Raw genomic sequence first — 21,067 nt, forward strand, 5'->3', positions numbered from 1 at the left:
GTTTTAAAAAAGAAAAAAATTTTTTTTATCACTTTTATTGCTGTCACAAGGAATGTTAACATCCCTTGTGACAGTAATAGGTGGTGACAGGTACTTTTTATGGAGGGATCGGAGGTCTAAAAGACCCCCCATCCCTCCTTTACACTTCAATCTATTCAGATCGCTGAAAACGGCGATTCTGAATACCGTATATATTTTTAAAACCGGCGCCATTGGCAGCCGAGTAAACGGTAAGTGACGTCATGACGTCGCTTCCGCGTTTACGATTGGGATACTGGAACGAAGCCGATTGCGGCTTAGTTCCAGTTCCTCCCTGGCAGTCGGAGGCGCCGAATCTCGATCGGGAGCACCGGTAACAGCGGCGGGAGGGGGCGACGTCCCCTCCCGCTCCTCCAGCATAACAGCTGAGTGGCTTTTAGCCGCTTCGGTTGTTATAGCTGGAAAGCCAATCGCCCGCTGAAAAAAAGGTACAGGGATGATCAGGGCTGGACTTACCATTGGGCTTGACTGGGCTCAAGCCCATGGGCCCCGCCCAATAGGGGGCCCCGCCGAGATACATAGCTGAGTGTATTTGTCTCAACTACGCTCACAGTCATGGCCAGTCCCGACCTCTGATGGACATAACACAGGGACGGGGCATGACTGTGAGCCAAGCCGAGTACACTCGGCTACTCTTGGCTCCGCTCAGGACTGCGAGAGGACCCAAGAGCTGCCGAGAGGACCCGAGAGCCGCCGAGAGGACTCGAGACCCAAGATATACAGGACTCATTTTTAGGCTGCAAATGACAAGGTTACACTGACAAGGCTGAAAATGACACTGACAAGATGGCAATGACACTGGACAAGGCTGCAGATGGGCAAGGCTTCAGATGGACACTGATAAGGCTGCATTGATGAGAATTTAAATGTAAGTTTTTTTTCCTTAAACTTCCCTCCTAAACTTGGGGTGCTTGTTATATACCAATAAATACGGTAATGTATAGAAGGTAGGGCCCGAAAGTGACTCAAGCCCAGGGGCCCCCACCACCCTAAGTCCTGCCCTGGGGATGATGCCTGCAGGTGCGGGCATCATCCCGGTATACCCCCGGAAGCCGAGTACGCACATCTGCGTACGCTCGGCGGGAAGGGGATAAAGCTTTTCAAACATTTCTGTATCCATTATTACAGTTAAGGGGATGTCCATAGTTTTGCGGAATTTGTTTCCCTTCAAGGGCTTTTTGAAATTAGGAATTGGTTCTCCTGGAGAGCTATTTGCCTCCCTGAGTTCTGGTGAAGGAAGTTTCACTGCTCATCCAAGTGTCTTTCTCAATTTAAAGGGTGTCGGGAACATAACCCAACTGTCAACAAGGTTCATCAACTGAAGTTGGAGGCAAAATGGACAGTGCTCTTCTATGATGTCACATCCCTATTCTGACTGCAGATGGGATCGAGACTGTATTAATATGGATGAGTATGACACTGGAAATGACCCTTGACAACTATACAGAACTGAAACCAGTCAAGTATGGTCCTTGTTGGACCTTTGTCTTAAATGATATCTAAACCCAAAAAGAAAAACATAATATATTGTACTGGTTCTTGGATGGGTGATTACATTTGTTTTCTCTTTTGTAGGCCAAATACATTATATGCAATTACATAAAAATACCAGCTGTTCTTGCCGTGATCCCAGTGTCCTTGTCTCTTTTTATGCATTGAACTAAAATCTCAGACAATGTTCTCAGTGTTCCTAGCTATCTTCTGTGAACCACATAACACCTTCACCCTATGTAATGGAGATGTGGAGCAATGTAAGTGTTTTTAGTCCAAATAAGTAATATTGTATGGTGTGAGTGTAAGGTAAACCAGATTCCCAGCACCAGAAAACCAGTGCAAGCTTATGCTAATATTCGTGTGTGTGTGCACATTGTTCAAGTGCTAATACTTCTAGGCAAAGATGTACTATTCCTGTTCAACATGCTCACTTTCACGAGTACATTTGCATATGCATTTGCGCACGTGCACATACAAATTAGCGTGCATACTTGCGCCCAGCTGCCTATTTAAACTGGCCTGTCACCATGAGCAGTTGCTGAATAGTCTTCAGCTTGTAGCTGTATTCTTGTGACCTGATCCATTGAACCTGCTTACCTGTGTATGACCCGGCTTCCTCCTGGACTCCTCCTTCTCCTTTTGCTCCTGCATTAACCTTGTTCACCGATCTCTTTGACCTAAGCCTGTTTACTGGTCTTTGCCTGATGATTCTGTACTGCACTGCCTGGCTGTTACTGACCTTGGCCTGCTTCCTGGACTTGCTATGCCTGCTGACTCGGTCGCTTGTTACCAGGCTGCCGCTGGTCGCTGTCTGCATACCGGCTCTGCAACCATCTCTTGGTCTGGGGCCAAGCTGCTTTGGCATCCTGTTCCTAGGACTGCGACCCCCAGCTTCATTCATCTAAGTGCGGACTTCACCAGCTAGCTACTCCGGCACTCGTGCTACTCCATGCCCTCACTCTCTGCCTCTACCTTCAGGAGTTGGGCAGGAGGTGCAAGCAAGAGAGGCCTCCACAACATTCCAGTTGTCACCAGGTACTTGATAGTGAGCATTTGAATAATGCAGAATGTTTGGAGTTTGAAAGGTAATTTCAACTTTTCATGAAAAATTAAAAGATCAACTAGCTCCAAATATCCCGGCCCCCTCCATTCCCAGTTGCACATAGCTGCCATGATATCCCGTTCTACTATTGTAATGGTCCATACCAAAATACACAGCCCCTCATTGAGTTTAAATCATAATGCTCATAATGGTAAGCATTCATGATTGAGCAATGGCAAGCTATGTGACCAGACTGACCAATGAGAAGAACATCTGAAGTTTATATTTCCAGCAAGGTGTTCCAAAATAAAAAAAAGTGCTTCTCATTGGTCAGCGCAGTTACATGGTCATGCTGCACTGGTGGCAAAGGTAATCATGGCCGCTAGGTGCATTGGGGCCCAGAGGGTTTGCCAGGAGAGGATTTAGTTCACTTTTTCCTTTTTCATGAAAAAGTGAACTTACCCTGTAAGTTATACCCTTTATTGGCTAACTGAATTTACTAAATGTAAGGTTTCTGGATGACCTAGATCTAATGCAATTGAAGCCTGAGGAAAGGATCTAAGTGACCCCGAATGATTGCATTTTTCAGGGATTAGGAAGGATTATTTTCCCACCATTGGAGCAAACTGGGCCATAATTTATGAGGATTTTTCTTTCCTCTAGATCAGCGGTCACCGACCAGTGGTCCATGGACCACTGATGGTTAACGAGAAAATTTTGGGCAGGGGTTCTGCCCAAAATCAACATTGTAGCAGATGTATACCGCCCAATGTTTCCATTGTTGTTCTCAGTGTGCACTGACAGTCAATACTGTCAGTGCACATTGATACCCGATGCCTGCTCTGTAGTTCCGGCAATTGTGAACTCAGAGGGAGGCACTGGGTGTAGTTATCGCGTACCTGGTAGCAGAGCCTGAAATGATGAGGAAGGCCTCTCTTACTGACTCGGGGCACCTGGTAACGCAAACAGAAATCAGAGGAGTGCAGAGTGGCATGAGTGCCTATAAGGCTTGCAAGTAGCAGAGCGGGGAAGGGGAGTCGTCAGTAGTCTTCACAGAAGCAGGCAGGCCCGTAGACAGCTGGTGGATGGCAGACTGATGCAGGCTGGCACTGGCGACAGTGGGCAGGTGAGGCATGCACTGATAGCAGACTGTAGGACAGCGGGCACAGCAGGATGTGTCAGAAAGCAGAGTCGGGTAAGCCGGGTCATACACTGGCAGGACGGAGTACAGAGGAGACGGCAGGAGCATGGTCTGGGTACAAGCCAAGTCAAGAGCCAATCAGTGGAAGAGAAGCCAAAGGAGCAGACAGAAGCTGAGGTCAAGGACAAGCCAGGGTCAATGCAGGCAGAGTTCAGGACATGGTCAGGCAAGCCGGGTCAGCAATTGGGATCAGGATACAGAATCACAGGGTCACAGGAGGCTGAAAGACAAGAGCACTGACACAGTTTAACCACCAAAGGACCAGCCACCGCAGTTATACTGTGGCTGGTTGGCTCCCCTGGGCAAATTGTCATAGCTGTACATTGCCCACTTTAAGATCACTAGGAGGCACGCGCCTGTGGCGCGATGGTGGAGCCGATGCACGTGCCCAGTGGCCGCAATGTCCACCCACGATAGCTCCTGAGAGAGACAGAACGGGGATCTGTCAATGTAAACAGACAGATCTCCATTCTGTCAGGAGAGAGGTGACAGATCTGCTGTTCATACTAAGTATGAACAGCGATCAGTCTTCTCCTCCAAGCAGTCCCATCCCCCCACAGTTAGAAACACTCCCTAGGATACACATTCAACCCCTTGATCACCCACTAGTGTTAACCTATTCTCTGCCAGTGACATTTATACAGTAATCAGTGGCTATTTTTAGCGATTGCTGTATATATGGCAATGGTCCCAAAAAAGTGTCAAAAGTGTCCGATCTGTCCGCTGCAATGTTGTAGCCCCGCTGAAAATTGCAGATCACTGCCATTACTAGTAAGAAAAAATAATAATAATAAAAATGGCATAAATATAGCCCCTATTTTGTAGAAGCTATAACTTTTGCGCAAACCAATCAATATACTCTTATTGCGATTTGTGGCTGAAGTGGTTAAATAGCCCATTTGGTGCCAACATCTGTCAGCTGTGTACGTGAGCACGCTGATATTCACATGTATGCGCACGTGTTTGCCGATATGCATTCACGTATGCACATAGGTTTAAGCTAAATGCCTATGAGTAGGAGATGGAACATGAATTAGCCTATGGAAAGGCACAGAAGGCTGCCTAGAGGAACCATGTTGTCTACTGGCATGCCCTTCCTGATAGTAGTGCAGAGAGTGGAAGGTGAAGAAGGAGAAGACTTCCAATGGCAGCGCTGATCACAGATTATGGGAGCTTGAGCACATGATGAGTCTGTGTAAGGCAGCAGTGTGATGAAGAGTGGGGGGAGGGGTGGGGGCAGAGAGTCAGATCATTGTGTGTATAAAGCAGCAGTGTGATCCAGGGGGAGGGGGGGTAGAGAGTTGGAGCATTGTGTGTATATGGCAGCAGTGTGATGGGGGGGGGGTAAAGAGTTGGAGCATTGTGTGTATATGGTAGCAGTGTGATGGGGGGGGGGGGGCAAAGAGCTGGAGCATTATGTGTATATGGCAGCAGTGTGATGGGGGGGCGGAGAGCTGGAGCATTGTGTGTATAAGGCAGCAGTGTGATCAGGGGGGGTGGAGAGCTGGAGCATTGTGTGTATAAGGCAGCAGTGTGATCCGGGGAGGGGGGCAGAGAGCCAAAGCATTGTGTGTATAAGGCAGCAGTGTGATCTGGGGGGGGGGGCAGAGAGCCAAAGTATTGTGTGTGTATAAGGCAGCAGTATGATCGGGGGGGGCAGAGAGCTGAAGTATTGTGTGTATGAGGCCACGTACACACGGGCGGACTGTCTGCCCAACTTAGTCCGCTGAACAGTGTTTCAGCGGACAGTCCGCTCGTGTGTGGGCTTCAGCGGACTGTTTCAGCGGACAGTCTGACGAACAAAGTCTTACGGAATTTCCGTAAAACTGTCCGCTCAAACTTGGTTTCAGCGGACAATCCGCCCGTGTGTGTGCCAGTCTGCTGTACTTTCGAAATGAGCGGACTTTTCCCGCCCGGAGAAAATTCTGCTCATTTCGAGCGCGTGTCAAGGTAGGCGGGGCCCGCGACGGAGACGTCGCGGGCCCCGCCGCCTGGTATGGACTTAAAGGGGAACCCCAACGCCGAAAAAAATCGGCATGGGGGTACCCCCCAAGTTCACAACAGACCCTTGTCCGAGCACGCTACCCGGCCGGCCAGGAAAGGGGGGCGAGCGAGCGCCCCCCCCCCCCCTGAGCCGTACCAGGCCGCGTGCCCTCAAAGCACCTTGTCCCCATGTTGATGAGGACAAGGGCCTCTTCCCGACAACCCTGGCCGTTGGTTGTCGGGGTCTGCGGGCGGGGGGCTTATCGGAATCCGGGAGCCCCCTTTAATAAGGGGGCCCCCGGATACCGGCCCCCCACCCTATGTGAATGAGTATGGGGTACAATGTACCCCTACCCATTCACCTGTAAAATACAACACAACACACGAGATAAAATATTTTATTGCACAGCTCCGGGGGTCTTCCGTCTTCGGGGGTCTTCTCGCCGGACTCCTCCGCTATCTTCTTGTAGCTCTTTTGCTCTTTAGCTCTTTTGCTAGCGGAGGAGTCCGGCTTTCTTCCTCCCCGCCGCCGGCCTCTTCTCCCGACTTCGGGGGTCTTGTCCCCCTCTTCGGTTCTTCTTCCGGGCCACCGCGCCTTCTTATAGCTCTTTTAGAGGCGGTGGCCCGGTCTTCTGTCGCCGCTGTCGCTGTCGTCGCCGCCGCCTTCCGTTCTCCTTTTTCTTCTTCTTCTTCTTCTTCTTCTCCAGGAGATGTTGACACAACGCTCTCTCCGGCTGGAATGCCAGAGCCGCGCTGCGCTGCCACTTATATAGTGACAATGGGGCGGTGTCACATGGTATTTGTCACATGGGTTGGTCACATGGTGACCCCGCCCCCTTACGATGTCATAGTCCCCATGTGACATCAACCCATGTGACCAACCCATGTGACATATACCATGTGACACCGCCCCATTGTCACTATATAAGTGGCCGCGCAGCGCGGCTCTGGCATTCCGGCCGGAGAGAGCGTCGTGTCAACATCTCCTGGAGAAGAAGAAGAAGAAGAAGAACGGAAGGCGGCGACAGCGACAGCGGCGACAGAAGACGGGGCCACCGCCTCTAAAAGAGCTATAAGAAGGTGGCCCGGCAGAAGAACCGAAGAGGGGGACAAAACCCCCGAAGACGGAAGACCCCCGGAGCTGTGCAATAAAATATTTTATCTCGTGTGTTGTGTTTTTTTTTGGTACTTTTATTTTACAGGTGAATGGGTAGGGGTACATTGTACCCCATACTCTTTCACATAGGGTGGGGGGCCGGTATCCGGGGGCCCCTTATTAAAGGGGGCTCCCGGATTCCGATAAGCCCCCCGCTCGCAGACCCCGACAACCAACGGCCAGGGTTGTCGGGAAGAGGCCCTTGTCCTCATCAACATGGGGACAAGGTGCTTTGGGGTGGGGGGCCGCGTGGCCCCCCCTTACCCAAGGCACCCCCCATGTTGAGGGCACTCAACATGAGGGCATGTTGAGGGCACCTGGTACGGCTCAGGAGGGGGGGCGCTCGCTCGCCCCCCTTTCCTGGCCGGCCGCGTAGCGTGCTCGTACAAGGGTCTGTTGTGGACTTTGGGGGGACCCCCACGCCGATTTTTTTTGGCGTTGGGGTTCCCCTTTAAGTCCATTCCAGGCAGCAGGGCCCGCGACGTCTCCGTCGCGGGCCCCGCCTACCTTGACACGCGCTCGAAATGAGCGGACTTTCCTCCGCGTGTGTGGGCGAGTTCGTTCATTTCAAAAGTTGCGCGGACTTAGTACGGCGAACTTAGTCTGCCGTATTAGTCCGCTCAAAAAGTGCCGTGTGTGGGCAAGTTCGTTCATTCAAAAGTTTGAGCGGACTGTCGAGCGGACTGTCTGACGAACTTAGTTGGGCAGACAGTCCGCCCGTGTGTACGCCGCCTAAGGCATGAAAAATGCATGTCAGTGATCCGAGTGATCTGCAGGATTCAAAATTTTGAGTTTAGTGGTCCATGAGGTCCCAAAGGTTGGCGACCACAGCTCTAGATCAACTGTGGGTTTATAGTTTTGTAGGTGCAGCTTTACAATTTATTTGCTAATTTTCCTATTGGTTGAACTCAATGGATTTGTGTTTTTTTTTTTCAAGCTATGTAGCAATGTACCTCAAAAGCTTTTTTTATCATGTTTAATTTAAATTGCCCATGTTTGGACCCTCATCCTTTTTTTTTTTTTCACATGGAAGCCCAGGCACACTGTCAAACAAGTAAAGTTTACTAACCCATGTTTAGGTAGTCACAGTTGTAGTAGTGACATCTTCTTGTTGTCGTATTCAGGACAAATCTGTTTTTACCTTCCTGCTTTGTAAAGTTGGTCACTGTGAAAACCTCATCTACTGGTATCAGAATCTCCTCTTCTTGTGTAAAATAGGAAAAATTTTTGATCGAAACACCAAAGAAGCTGGTGAAAGTGAAGAACGTGTCGTCTCCAAAGTTCTTCGCTACTTTCTCGCTGGTGGATGAAGAGGCAAACTGGCCAAATCTGACTTTTTCCCCTATTTGTTTTGATTCCAAATATATGTTTTTCAACCCTCTGTATACCAGCCATGTTGAATTCCAACAGCTCGGCCTGAGGAGCACTACGGCTCGTGTTATGAAGAAATGCAGAGAATGGTAATGGAATGTGTCCTTGCTACTATAATTTCTCACTGCGATGTTGAAGTTCGAATAAAGGTTGCTGGTTTTGTTGGAATAAGCCAGGATGGCAATGCCGTACTCATCCCGAAAGCCTCTCGGTAGATTCGGTTTCTTGGTGGTGTTCCATTTCTCTTCAGCTGCATCCCAGGTCCTACTAAATTCTGGGTCATTTTTTTTTTCTTCAGCAAGTAGTGAATTTATTTTATATTCCATCTCTTCTGTGCAGCCTTCGTACTGATCATCAAATGCCCCGTCACTCATAGTTAGATAGGAAACCTGCTGTGATCAGAATAACTCTATTATGGTCATGCTACGGTCATACATGTACATGCAGAATTTTAGGTCAGAATAGTCAGAAGTCAGTTGACCCACTAGAATGTTTTTCGGACTATAGAAAATAATCAAAGCACCCATGAAGAACCTCTACAACTACGGGAGACTATTCAAACTCTATCATGGCACATTAGTAGATGGCTTGGTGGGTTTACAGTGATGTTCTGGGTTCCATCTCTACCATGAATGTTAACTGCATGGAATGTGTATGTTCTTCTTGTATCTCTGTGAGTTTTTCCCATGTTCTCAGCTTCCCTCCCGTTGCCCAATAACCTGATGACTAATTGGCTTCTGCTTTTACATATCGGTGTGGGAAATGTTTGCTTGCATCCCCATAAGTCTATGGGGATGCAAGCAGGTCAAATGCAGGTCCCCAGATTTTCAGAAGCATCTCAAACTGATGCAATCAACACAAGTCTGAAGCCCGTCAGTGTCAGCACTGGCCTTTAGGCTGCCACCCTCCCTTATGAAAGGGACCATACCATTTTTGTACATACTTTGTTCCCTTACTTATGGTCTAAATTTAATAATAGAGCTTTCATTTCATTTTTTTTCTTTATAAGTCAGATGAATCTGCAATAGTGCATATTAATATTTATTTATTATATATATAATATTATATAATATAAATATAATATATATATATATATATATATATATATATATATATATATATAATAATAAAATATAATAAAATTGAGCCCTTTGCTCCTTTGTACATTTTTCAGGCTCCCCTGTTGGTTGCTGAGCTCAGTTACTCAAGCTGCAATTCACACATTGGCTCCTCCCCTTCACTTCAGGTGCCACCGTTCCTTGCTCAGTTACAATAGTTTTAAAGCCCAACTGAACATTTACTTTAAAGTGGAAGTAAACTCATGGATTTAAACACTTTAAAAAAAAGGCATGCCAGGAATTCTAACTGCTCATTGGCTGTGCTCTCAGCATAACTATCAAGCCATCCAATGGCTGGTGTCATAATGAATCACATGTGCAGCACCATAGCAGTTGAAGATTAAACAGAGGCAAAGATGGCAGCTTCCTTGGCTGAAAACGATAGGGGAGTTTACTTCCACTTTAAATCAGCTAACTACATTCCAGGTGCGCCACAACAAAGTGGCTGAACCCTTAGCCCCTGTACACACGGTCGGAGATTCCGACGGAAAATGTCCGATCGGACCGCGTTGTCGGATAATCCGACCGTCTGTGGGCTTCAGCTGACTTTTTCCGTCGGATTGTCCAACCAACAAAGTTTGAGAGCTGGATATAAAAATTTTCCGACAACATGTTCCGATCGGACAAAGTGCCACGCATGCTCAGATCAAATTCCTAGACCAAAGCTATTGGCTACTAGCCTGAACGTAGTCCCGGCCTAACGAAAGAACGTCATCACGTTCTGAATGATCGGATTTTCCGACAACTTTGTTCGACCCGTGTGTATGCAACACCAGTTTCGGACATAATCCGTCTGAAAAAATCAGATGGATTTTGTTGTCGGAATGTCCGACCGTGTGTACAAGGGCTTCCAATTGGTTTTCTTTAGGGTAAAAAGCCTTTCCCCTTCCAGCATGCTGCAGAGAAGAGCCCTTGCTTGCTGTGTGGAAGCAGTGGTCTCTCTGTAGAAGTCTGACACGCCTCCTGTTGGGTCAGAGCTACAGCTCTCCAATCAGCAGAGAGCATTCCTTTTGCTGATTGCGGAACTATAGGTCTGACTTAGCAGATGGTGTGCCCAAACTCTGCAGAGAGGTCACTGCTTCCACAAATAGAAAAAGGAGTACATCTCTACAGTATGCTGGCAGGGGACAGGATTCTCTCTACACATGCTGTGGCTGCTTTATAAAGAAAATGCACTGTAATGCCCAGGGCTGGACTGGGACAAAAATTTCGCCCTGGACTTCATCCAGACCAGCCCACTTTAATTTTGCAAACAAGCACAAAAACAGTATATAAAACTATACGTAATTTTGCAAAAAAACATAAGTAGCATAACATAAGGAGTCCTCACTACCCTCTTTTATTATTTCACTTATTCTCTGTATTTTTCTCATCTTTCTCACATCACTGCGTGAAGTTGAGGGTGAGCCACGCAGCCATTACTTTGTCACTGAAACTGGCCCACTGAGCCATCGGCCCACCGGGAAACTCCCTGTAGTCTCAATGGCCAGTACATGCCTAGTAATGCCTCGTATACACGCTCGGATTTTCAGACGGAAAACGTTTCGATGGGAGCTTTTTGTCGGAAATTCCGACCATGTGTAGGCTCCGTCGGACATTTTCCATCGGAATTTCCGTCGCAAAAAATTTGAGATCTGGATCTCAAATTTTTTTCCGACAACAAAATTCGTTGTTTTAAATTCTGATGCGTGTACACAATTCCGATGCACAAAGGGCCACGCATGCTCGGAATCAAGCAGAAGAGCCAAGCTGGCTATTGAACTTCATTTTTCTCAGCTCGTCGTACGTGTCGTAGGTCACCGCGTTCTTGGCGTTCGCAATTTCCAACCAATTTTGTGTGACCGTGTGTAGGCAAGACAAGTTTGAGCCAACATCGGAAAAAAAAAAACATGGATTTTGTTGTCGAAATGTGCGATCGTGTGTACGCGGCATAAGACAATGAACACCTTTTGTTTGGTGTTACACTGTCTTAACTTTTATTCCTATAAAACAGCCAAACAGACAGAGCTAGAAGGTCATTTATATCAGCTCTAAATTTACAATAAGGCTTGTGTAAAGATAATATATGATTAATATTAATATCTTACATCGATTTTTATCAGAAAACAAACTGCTGGAATCACAAGCAAATATGGTAAATTACACTTTTTTTAAGTATTTAATAACCTATTACTTCAGTCTACATACCGCTTGTGTCCACTGAATCCCAAATATCAGCCAGAGACTAAACAGTATACTCGCAGGGAATCTCATTCTGCAATAATCTGCAGGAACAAAAAAAAAAGAATAAGTTATATATTATTATTCTACATTAATGGTTGCAATTGTCTCTTTAAGTTACAAGTAACAGTTCTGTAGATCCAGGGGGCTCCAAACTCCGACCCACTACAAGATGCTTTTTGTAGCTAGAATCAGTGCCAGTGGCATCGGCAGGGGGGGGCTGACAGTGGCTGAAGCCCCGAGTGGGACCCCAAAAAGCCCCGGGTCTCGGGTGGGCACTGTGCTGTTGTTAGCCCCGAGCGCCGCCGCCGCCGTCTGCCGCCGAGCGGGGATCATTCTGATCCCGAGCGCTGCCGAGTGCGGCCGAGTCACTTAGAAGGTCCCGCCTTCCGGAGCCTGCAGTGCCTATGATGAATGTCCCACTGGTTCAATAGCAGTACCATGGTATGTGTGACATCCATCATAGGTGCTGCAGGCTCCAGAAGGCGGGAATTACAATGCGGCCACCGCGCCACATCAATCCTCGCTCGGACGGGTCGGCCGGCTCTCTTCCTCCTCTCTGGCTGCCTCGCACACCATGGCTGACCTAAGCTGCTGCAGGACATGTGAAATATGTCTCCTGGTCAGGTAGGTCAGTGTGTGTATGTCAGGTAGGTAGGTCAGTGCATGTCAGGTAGGTAGATCAGTGCATGTCAGGTAGGTAGGTCAGTGCATGTTAGGTAGGTCATTGCCTGTCAGGTAGGTAGATCAGTGTATATCAGGTAGGTAGGTCAGTGCATGCCAGGTAGGTCAGTGTATGTCAAGTAGGTCAGTGTATGTCAGGTAAAAAAGAAAAATTGGGGACATTGCCATCCCATGGGACTTTGAATGAAACAAAGGTTCAGTAAAATCCTATGTTTCCATCCCTGTAAAGATATATTCGGAGGAGCAATGAAGGTGGGACTTTATATGAAGTGCGTTAGTGCCATAAGATCAAATTTGGTGAGCAATTGGGAAAAACATTTTTTTTTATTAATTGGTTCATAAAATTAATCAATATAATTACAATATACATTTACTATTATCAATTCCATATTCAAGGATATTGAGTGCAATCAAGTAAAAATGATAAACGTTTATACAAAGTAGTATGAACACAAGAAAATTTTCCACCGTACACCAAATTATGTTAATAAAAAACCATAGATTTAAGGTAGTGCTTGCTAGTGATGGACGAACTTCCGACGGGACGTTTCGCGAAAGCGAAATGCGAACGGACCCAAACGTTCGCGAAACCGAACGTTCGCCGCGGGCCCCATTGACTTCAATGGGAGGCGAACTTTGCAAACCTTCATGTCGAATTTGCGGCCACGTGGTAATTATTAGGGGGTAAAACGTAGTCCCACCATCTGGACAATGACATAATACATGTATGAGGTGAATTTGGGATCGATAACTACAAGCATTTTTATTTTATTTGGGAAATTGTTCTAACAATTCAGGACTATGGAGCTAATGAAGGCAATGGAGGAGAGGGAAGGTCAGGGACCAGGGTAGGCAAAGAAGAGGGTGCAGGAGATGATCACCAGCAGCGTGACATACCGGAATGACACATGCACCGTGATAGAGGCATCTGACAGCAGCACCGTAATACAGAGCACTGACAGCAGCACCGTGACATACAGCGCTGACAGCAGCACCGTGACATACAGCGCTGACAGCAGCACCGTGACATACAGCGCTGACAGCAGCACCGTGACATACAGCGCTGACAGCAGCACCGTGACATACAGCGCTGACAGCAGCACCGTGACATACAGCGCTGACAGCAGCACCGTAAGCAGCCCCAGGAGGAAGTCAGCACAGCACAGGGATGGTGTGATCCCCTCATAATAAGAACCCCCAGGAGGAAGTCAGCACAGCACAGGGATAGTGTGATCCCTTCATAATAAGAACCCCCAGGAGGAAGTCAGCACAGCACAGGGATATCATAAGCAGCCCCAGTAGAAATATGACACCGCTCAACCTCTTCAAAGAGGAGGGTAGGGGCATATAGTACGGTGTGCTTTTTTGGGTCAAGGAAGTGAGCCAAATGAATTAAGAAGGTCTGTGTGCTTGATTAAAAAAATAGTTTATAGACATATACATGGTCTACTGGTCACATGTGTTGAATTCCTCCGAGATCCATGCCTCATTCATTTTTAGAAATGTGAGGTAGTTAACACTGTGGTGAGCTAGGCGAGTACGCTTATCGGTCACAATCCCCCCTGCTGCGCTGAACGTCCTTTCGGACAGGACACTGGATGAGGGGCAAGCCAACAGTTCGATTGCAAATTGGGCAAGCTCTGGCCAGAGGTCAAGCCTGCCCACCCAGTAGTCTAGGGGTTCATCACTCCTCAGAGCGTCCACATCGGCCGTTAACCCAATGTAGTCGGACACCTGACGGTCTAGGCGTTCCCTGATGCTGGATCCGGATGACACCTGTCGATGGGTCGGCTGAAAGAATGACCTCATATCCGAAGTCACCAACACATCTTCAAACCGGCCTCTTCTTGCAGGCGCTGTTGGATTGGTACCCGCAAATCCTTCTCTGGGAGTGGGAATTGCTCCTCTGCCAGCGCACGCAAAAGCAGAATGCAGCATTTCTCGAAGCAAGGCCTGGAAGTGCTGCATTCTGACAGCCCTCTGCGACGGCGGTAACATTTCCGCCATTTTGTGTTTGTACCGGGGGTCTAAGTACGTTGCCACCCAGTACTGGTCCTTGACCCTCATGCTTTTTATACGGGGGTCCCTATTAAAACACTGGAGCATGAAGGCCCCCATTTGCACTAAAGTGGAAGCGGTGTGGTGGCCTGGCTCCTGCTCATCATCCAGGATAATGTCGTCCTCTTCATTCTCCTCTCCCCATCCTCGCACAACAGGGATCCCAGAAAGGTTTAAAGCATGCTCTTCTTGCTCCTGCTCATCCGCCCCGGCACCATCCTCCTCTGACTCCTCATCAGACTCCTGTTGTTGACTTGTCTCAGATAGAGTAGCCCCCCCTGGGAATTCATCCAGCATTGCGACTTCCTCATCTTCCCGCTCCTGCTCCTCCACAGCCTGATCAATGACACGACGCAATGCACGCTCCAGAAAGAAGGCATAAGGTACCATGTCACTGATGGCGCCATGGCTGCGACTGACCAGTTTGGTGATCTCCTCAAATGGCCGCAGAAGTCTGCATGTGTCGCGCATGAGCAGCCACTGGCGCGGTGAAAAAAAACCCAGCTCCCCAGAACCGTTTCTTTCGCAGAGTTCATACAGGTAGACGTTAACTGCACGTTTCTGCTGGAGCAGCCTATCAAGCATATAGAAGGTTGAGTTCCATCGCGTCGGGCAATCGCAAATAAGACGTCTGACCGGCAGATGGTGTCGCCGCTGAATGTCAGCAAGGCGAGCCATGGCCGTGTAAGATCTTCTGAAATGGGCCGAGATTTTCCTTGCCTGCCGCAAGATGTCCTGGACCCCAGGGTATTTGACAAGGAATCGCTGCACGACCAAGTTTAAGACGTGTGCCATGCACGGCACGTGCGTGATTTTGCCCTGTTTCAATGCGCTAAGCAGATTGGCACCGTTGTCACACACCACTTTACCAACTGTCAAATTGAGCGGTGTTAGCCACTCATCTGCCTGTGAACGCAAAGCTGAAAGGAGTGCCGGGCCAGTGTGGCTCTTTGCTTCCAGGCACAACAGACGCAGCACGGCATGGCAACGTCTCACCTGGCATGTGGAATAGGTTCTGGGGAGCTTGGGCGGTGCAGTGGAAGAGACGCTAGCAGCGGAAAAGGAGGAGGCAGCTGAGGAGGAGAGGGAGGAGGATGGAGTAGGAGGAGGAGAAGAAGAGTCAGGCCTGCATGCAATCCGTGGCGGTAAAACCAAATCTACACGGGTGCCACGGGTTACATGCTTGACGGCCGTCAGAAGGTTCACCCAGTGGGCAGTAAAACTGATATACCTTCCCTGCCCGTGTTTGCTAGACCACGTGTCTGTGGTCAGATGTATCTTGGCACCGACACTGTGTGCCAGAGATACATTCACTTGCCGCTGAACATGGCCATATAGCTCTGGGATGCCCTTCTCTGAGAAATACTTCCTTCCTGGGACCTTCCATTGTGGTGTTCCAATGGCCACAAATTTGCGAAAGGCCTCCGAGTCCACCAGTTTATATGGCAGTAGTTGGCGGGCTATGAGTTCTGACAAGCCAGCCGCCAACCGTTGGGCAAGAGGGTTATCCGGCGTCATCATTTTTTTACGCTCAAACATTAGGCCCACGGAAGCCTGCCTTTTTGCAGAAAAATGTGAGCTTGGCGTGATGGAAGGTGGAGTGGAGGACAATTGTGAGGAGAGAGGAGAAGGAGAAGTAGAAGACGAGGCTGGACGGTGAGAGCCTGCAGTGTGGCTTTGTGTGTTCCGTTGCTCCCACTGGGCTCGGTGATGGCTGCTCATGTGCCTTCTTAAGGCGGTCGTCCCTAGGTGAGTATTGGGCTTACCGCGACTAACGCGTTGACTGCAAAGATTGCAGATGGCAACGCTATTGTCAGCAGCGGACACGTTAAAAAAAGCCCACACTGCGGAGCCATGTGCCGGTGTCCTGGGAGCGCCAGATGTGACCGTACATGGTCGATGACTCGCTCCTGATACATTTGCAGTCTGCTTTGTCCCTGCTGTGCAATGTAAGTCATTGCTGCTTCTCCTCCCTATCTGCTGGTCCATATCTCCCTCTGAACTCCCCTCCTCTTCCTCTCTTGTGGGCACCCACGTGACATCACTAGACACGTCATCATCAACGTCACCTTCCCCACCGCTATAAGTAGAGATCTCGGAGTAGGCAGCAACACCGGGGACCAACCTCCTCCTTGGGCTGATCTGGGTACTGGCGTCAGACTGCTGAGTAGCGCTTGTTGCTACCTCCTCTTCCTGATCCAATACCAAGAGTGGCTGCGCATCAGAAATGTCCTCTTGATATGGATCGGAAAATAATTCCAGTGACTCAAGCGGAAGGTATGTGGTGGTGGTGGTGGTGGTCGTGTTGTTGGTGGTAGTGTCTTTGGGGGTGCACATAGCAGAGAGTGAAGAAGAGGGTGCAGATCGAGAGGATGAGGAGGGTGCAGAAGAGTAAGGCTGAGCGAGCCACTCAACCAAGTCTGGTGCATCCTTTAAAGTAATTGAACGCACCTTCTGCAACTTCCCACTTTGGCTCAAGCCTGTTGCTCCTGCCCTACCCCTACCACCCCTGCGGAAGGGCCTGCCTCTTCCTCTGCCTGTCATTTTTTAAATGACCCTGTGACAAAACTCTTAGTCCCTATACCGATGAAGGACTGCTGCAGTATAGGGCAGCGGTCAGCAGTGGTGCACGTCAACCCTATCTATTGTGGACCGATAGCGGTCCTTACAGAACAGCAGACTGTACCGCACTCAAGCCTATGTACCGTAGCACCCTATACCAAGTTACCAGTCCTTATAAGAACTTTTGTGGACCAAGCAGGTTGTGTATTAGTGTTTAGCAGACTGTACGTCAGTCCCTATACCGCTGAAGGACTGCTGCAGTATAGGGCAGCGGTCAGCAGTGGTGCACGTCAACCCTATCTATTGTGGACCGATAGCGGTCCTTACAGAACAGCAGACTGTACCGCACTCAAGCCTATGTACCGTAGCACCCTATACCAAGTTACCAGTCCTTATAAGAACTTTTGTGGACCAAGCAGGTTGTGTATTAGTGTTTAGCAGACTGTACGTCAGTCCCTATACCGCTGAAGGACTGCTGCAGTATAGGGCAGCGGTCAGCAGTGGTGCACGTCAACCCTATCTATTGTGGACCGATAGCGGTCCTTACAGAACAGCAGACTGTACCGCACTCAAGCCTATGTACCGTAGCACCCCATACCAAGTTACCAGTCCTTATAAGAACTTTTGTGGAACAAGCAGGTTGTGTGTTAGTGATTAGCAGACTGTACGTCAGTCCCTATACCGCTGAAGGACTGCTGCAGTATAGGTGAGCGGTCAGCAGTGGTGCACGTCAACCCTATCTATTGTGGACCTATAGCGGTCCTTACAGAACAGCAGACTGTACCGCACTCAAGCCTATGTACCGTAGCACCCTATACCAAGTTACCAGTCCTTATAAGAACTTTTGTGGACCAAGCAGGTTGTGTATTAGTGTTTAGCAGACTGTACGTCAGTCCCTATACCGCTGAAGGACTGCTGCAGTATAGGTGAGCGGTCAGCAGTGGTGCACGTCAACCCTATCTATTGTGGACCGATAGCGGTCCTTACAGAACAGCAGACTGTACCGCACTCAAGCCTATGTACCGTAGCACCCTATACCAAGTTACCAGTCCTTATAAGAACTTTTGTGGACCAAGCAGGTTGTGTATTAGTGTTTAGCAGACTGTACGTCAGTCCCTATACCGCTGAAGGACTGCTGCAGTATAGGGCAGCGGTCAGCAGTGGTGCACGTCAACCCTATCTATTGTGGACCGATAGCGGTCCTTACAGAACAGCAGACTGTACCGCACTCAAGCCTATGTACCGTAGCACCCTATACCAAGTTACCAGTCCTTATAAGAACTTTTGTGGACCAAGCAGGTTGTGTATTAGTGTTTAGCAGACTGTACGTCAGTCCCTATACCGCTGAAGGACTGCTGCAGTATAGGGCAGCGGTCAGCAGTGGTGCACGTCAACCCTATCTATTGTGGACCGATAGCGGTCCTTACAGAACAGCAGACTGTACCGCACTCAAGCCTATGTACCGTAGCACCCTATACCAAGTTACCAGTCCTTATAAGAACTTTTGTGGAACAAGCAGGTTGTGTGTTAGTGATTAGCAGACTGTACGTCAGTCCCTATACCGCTGAAGGACTGCTGCAGTATAGGTGAGCGGTCAGCAGTGGTGCACGTCAACCCTATCTATTGTGGACCGATAGCGGTCCTTACAGAACAGCAGACTGTACCGCACTCAAGCCTATGTACCGTAGCACCCTATACCAAGTTACCAGTCCTTATAAGAACTTTTGTGGACCAAGCAGGTTGTGTATTAGTGTTTAGCAGACTGTACGTCAGTCCCTATACCGCTGAAGGACTGCTGCAGTATAGGGCAGCGGTCAGCAGTGGTGCACGTCAACCCTATCTATTGTGGACCGATAGCGGTCCTTACAGAACAGCAGACTGTACCGCACTCAAGCCTATGTACCGTAGCACCCTATACCAAGTTACCAGTCCTTATAAGAACTTTTGTGGAACAAGCAGGTTGTGTGTTAGTGATTAGCAGACTGTACGTCAGTCCCTATACCGCTGAAGGACTGCTGCAGTATAGGTGAGCGGTCAGCAGTGGTGCACGTCAACCCTATCTATTGTGGACCTATAGCGGTCCTTACAGAACAGCAGACTGTACCGCACTCAAGCCTATGTACCGTAGCACCCTATACCAAGTTACCAGTCCTTATAAGAACTTTTGTGGACCAAGCAGGTTGTGTATTAGTGTTTAGCAGACTGTACGTCAGTCCCTATACCGCTGAAGGACTGCTGCAGTATAGGGCAGCGGTCAGCAGTGGTGCACGTCAACCCTATCTATTGTGGACCGATAGCGGTCCTTACAGAACAGCAGACTGTACCGCACTCAAGCCTATGTACCGTAGCACCCTATACCAAGTTACCAGTCCTTATAAGAACTTTTGTGGACCAAGCAGGTTGTGTATTAGTGTTTAGCAGACTGTACGTCAGTCCCTATACCGCTGAAGGACTGCTGCAGTATAGGGCAGCGGTCAGCAGTGGTGCACGTCAACCCTATCTATTGTGGACCGATAGCGGTCCTTACAGAACAGCAGACTGTACCGCACTCAAGCCTATGTACCGTAGCACCCTATACCAAGTTACCAGTCCTTATAAGAACTTTTGTGGAACAAGCAGGTTGTGTGTTAGTGATTAGCAGACTGTACGTCAGTCCCTATACCGCTGAAGGACTGCTGCAGTATAGGTGAGCGGTCAGCAGTGGTGCACGTCAACCCTATCTATTGTGGACCGATAGCGGTCCTTACAGAACAGCAGACTGTACCGCACTCAAGCCTATGTACCGTAGCACCCTATACCAAGTTACCAGTCCTTATAAGAACTTTTGTGGACCAAGCAGGTTGTGTATTAGTGTTTAGCAGACTGTACGTCAGTCCCTATACCGCTGAAGGACTGCTGCAGTATAGGGCAGCGGTCAGCAGTGGTGCACGTCAACCCTATCTATTGTGGACCGATAGCGGTCCTTACAGAACAGCAGACTGTACCGCACTCAAGCCTATGTACCGTAGCACCCTATACCAAGTTACCAGTCCTTATAAGAACTTTTGTGGAACAAGTGAGTTGTGAATGTTTAGCAGACTGCAGCAGAAGGGCAGCAGTCAAGTATAATATCCTTTCTATATTTGGAAGAAAGAATATTATACGTGTACAAGCCTATTACTGTACCACTGATACCAGTCCTGAAAAGAACCTTTGTGGAACTAATAATAACAGCAAGTCTTTAAAATTACCCTCACTGCCTGACAACACTGCTTCCTTCCTGTCCCTATACAAATTGGCAAAAAAAGAGAACGATTAGTGGTTACTGGAACAGCTCTTTTGTGGACCTTGATAGTAACAGCTAATGATGATGATGATGATGATGATGATGAAAGACTAATCTGGCTGTCCCTGTAGCATACACCGTCCTTTCCCTTTCTCTAAACTAACAAAAGACACTCAGGCTGCTGCAAGAATCAGCAGCACAGCAAACCTATCAACACCTAACACCTATACCAGTCCTGAAAAGAACTTTTGTGTACCAAATAGCTAGTGGTTTATCTCTCCCTACTCCACACAGGAACCTGTCCCTATCGTGACAGAAGAAAGAATGTAAAATGGCCACCGGATCGGGTGTATTTATAGGTTAGGGGGAATGTACAAGTGTCCATGTGCTGTCATGTCTCAATTGGCTGTCCTGTATCACATGATAAACGTGTCACCAAAGGTTAAAGTTCTTGTATACATTAAACACGTAAGTCCGCCGCGGCGAACGACGGAAAAAGGCGTTCGAACGTGCGGACCGCGAATGTCGGAAATTCGCCGCGAAACGACCGCCGGGCGAACCGTTCGGCCATCACTAGTGCTTGCCCGACAAATGACTCAGATATCCAAATGAAAAGAATGTTGGTAGAATATATATAAAAAAGTTGGTCATAATTGAAGATAAACACGACAGTTGATAGCTCTACGCGTTTCGTGGCTGAGGTACCACTCGTCAGGAGCAAGCGCGTGTCTTCTCTAAAGATAAAAACATGAAAAATAGAGTAGAAATAGTCTGTTATCAGCAGACTAACAATAAAGGTGGGGCAATGAGAAAAGAATCCACCTGGATTACCTTCTTACGTAAAATGGTGAAGCATGGCAGTAGCCGGATGTCG

At 48.5% G+C, this 21,067-nt stretch overlaps 1 protein-coding gene across 6 annotated transcripts in view; it reads right to left on the reverse strand.

Annotated features, from left to right (window-relative positions):
• Positions 1-21,067, reverse strand: part of LOC143927200 (ecto-ADP-ribosyltransferase 5-like) — a 58,557-nt gene that overhangs the window by 20,151 nt on the left and 17,339 nt on the right. For 3 of the 6 annotated variants that reach the window (XM_077451183.1, XM_077451182.1, XM_077451181.1), the window contains 2 exons: positions 11,592-11,668; positions 7,985-8,675 (listed from right to left, as the gene is read on the reverse strand). In XM_077451183.1, coding sequence (XP_077307309.1) covers positions 7,985-8,675; positions 11,592-11,657 — 757 coding nt within the window. In that variant the 5' untranslated portion in view covers positions 11,658-11,668. Of the gene's footprint in view, positions 1-7,984; positions 8,679-11,591; positions 11,669-21,067 lie in introns of all 6 variants that reach the window. The other 3 variants (XM_077451180.1, XM_077451179.1, XM_077451178.1) reach the window with 1 other exon arrangement.

Source organism: Lithobates pipiens, unplaced genomic scaffold (genome assembly GCF_037356315.1).
Source record: "Lithobates pipiens isolate NorthernLeopardFrog02 unplaced genomic scaffold, aLitPip1_a1.2 Scaffold_23, whole genome shotgun sequence".
Classification (NCBI taxonomy): Eukaryota; Metazoa; Chordata; class Amphibia; order Anura; family Ranidae; genus Lithobates; species Lithobates pipiens.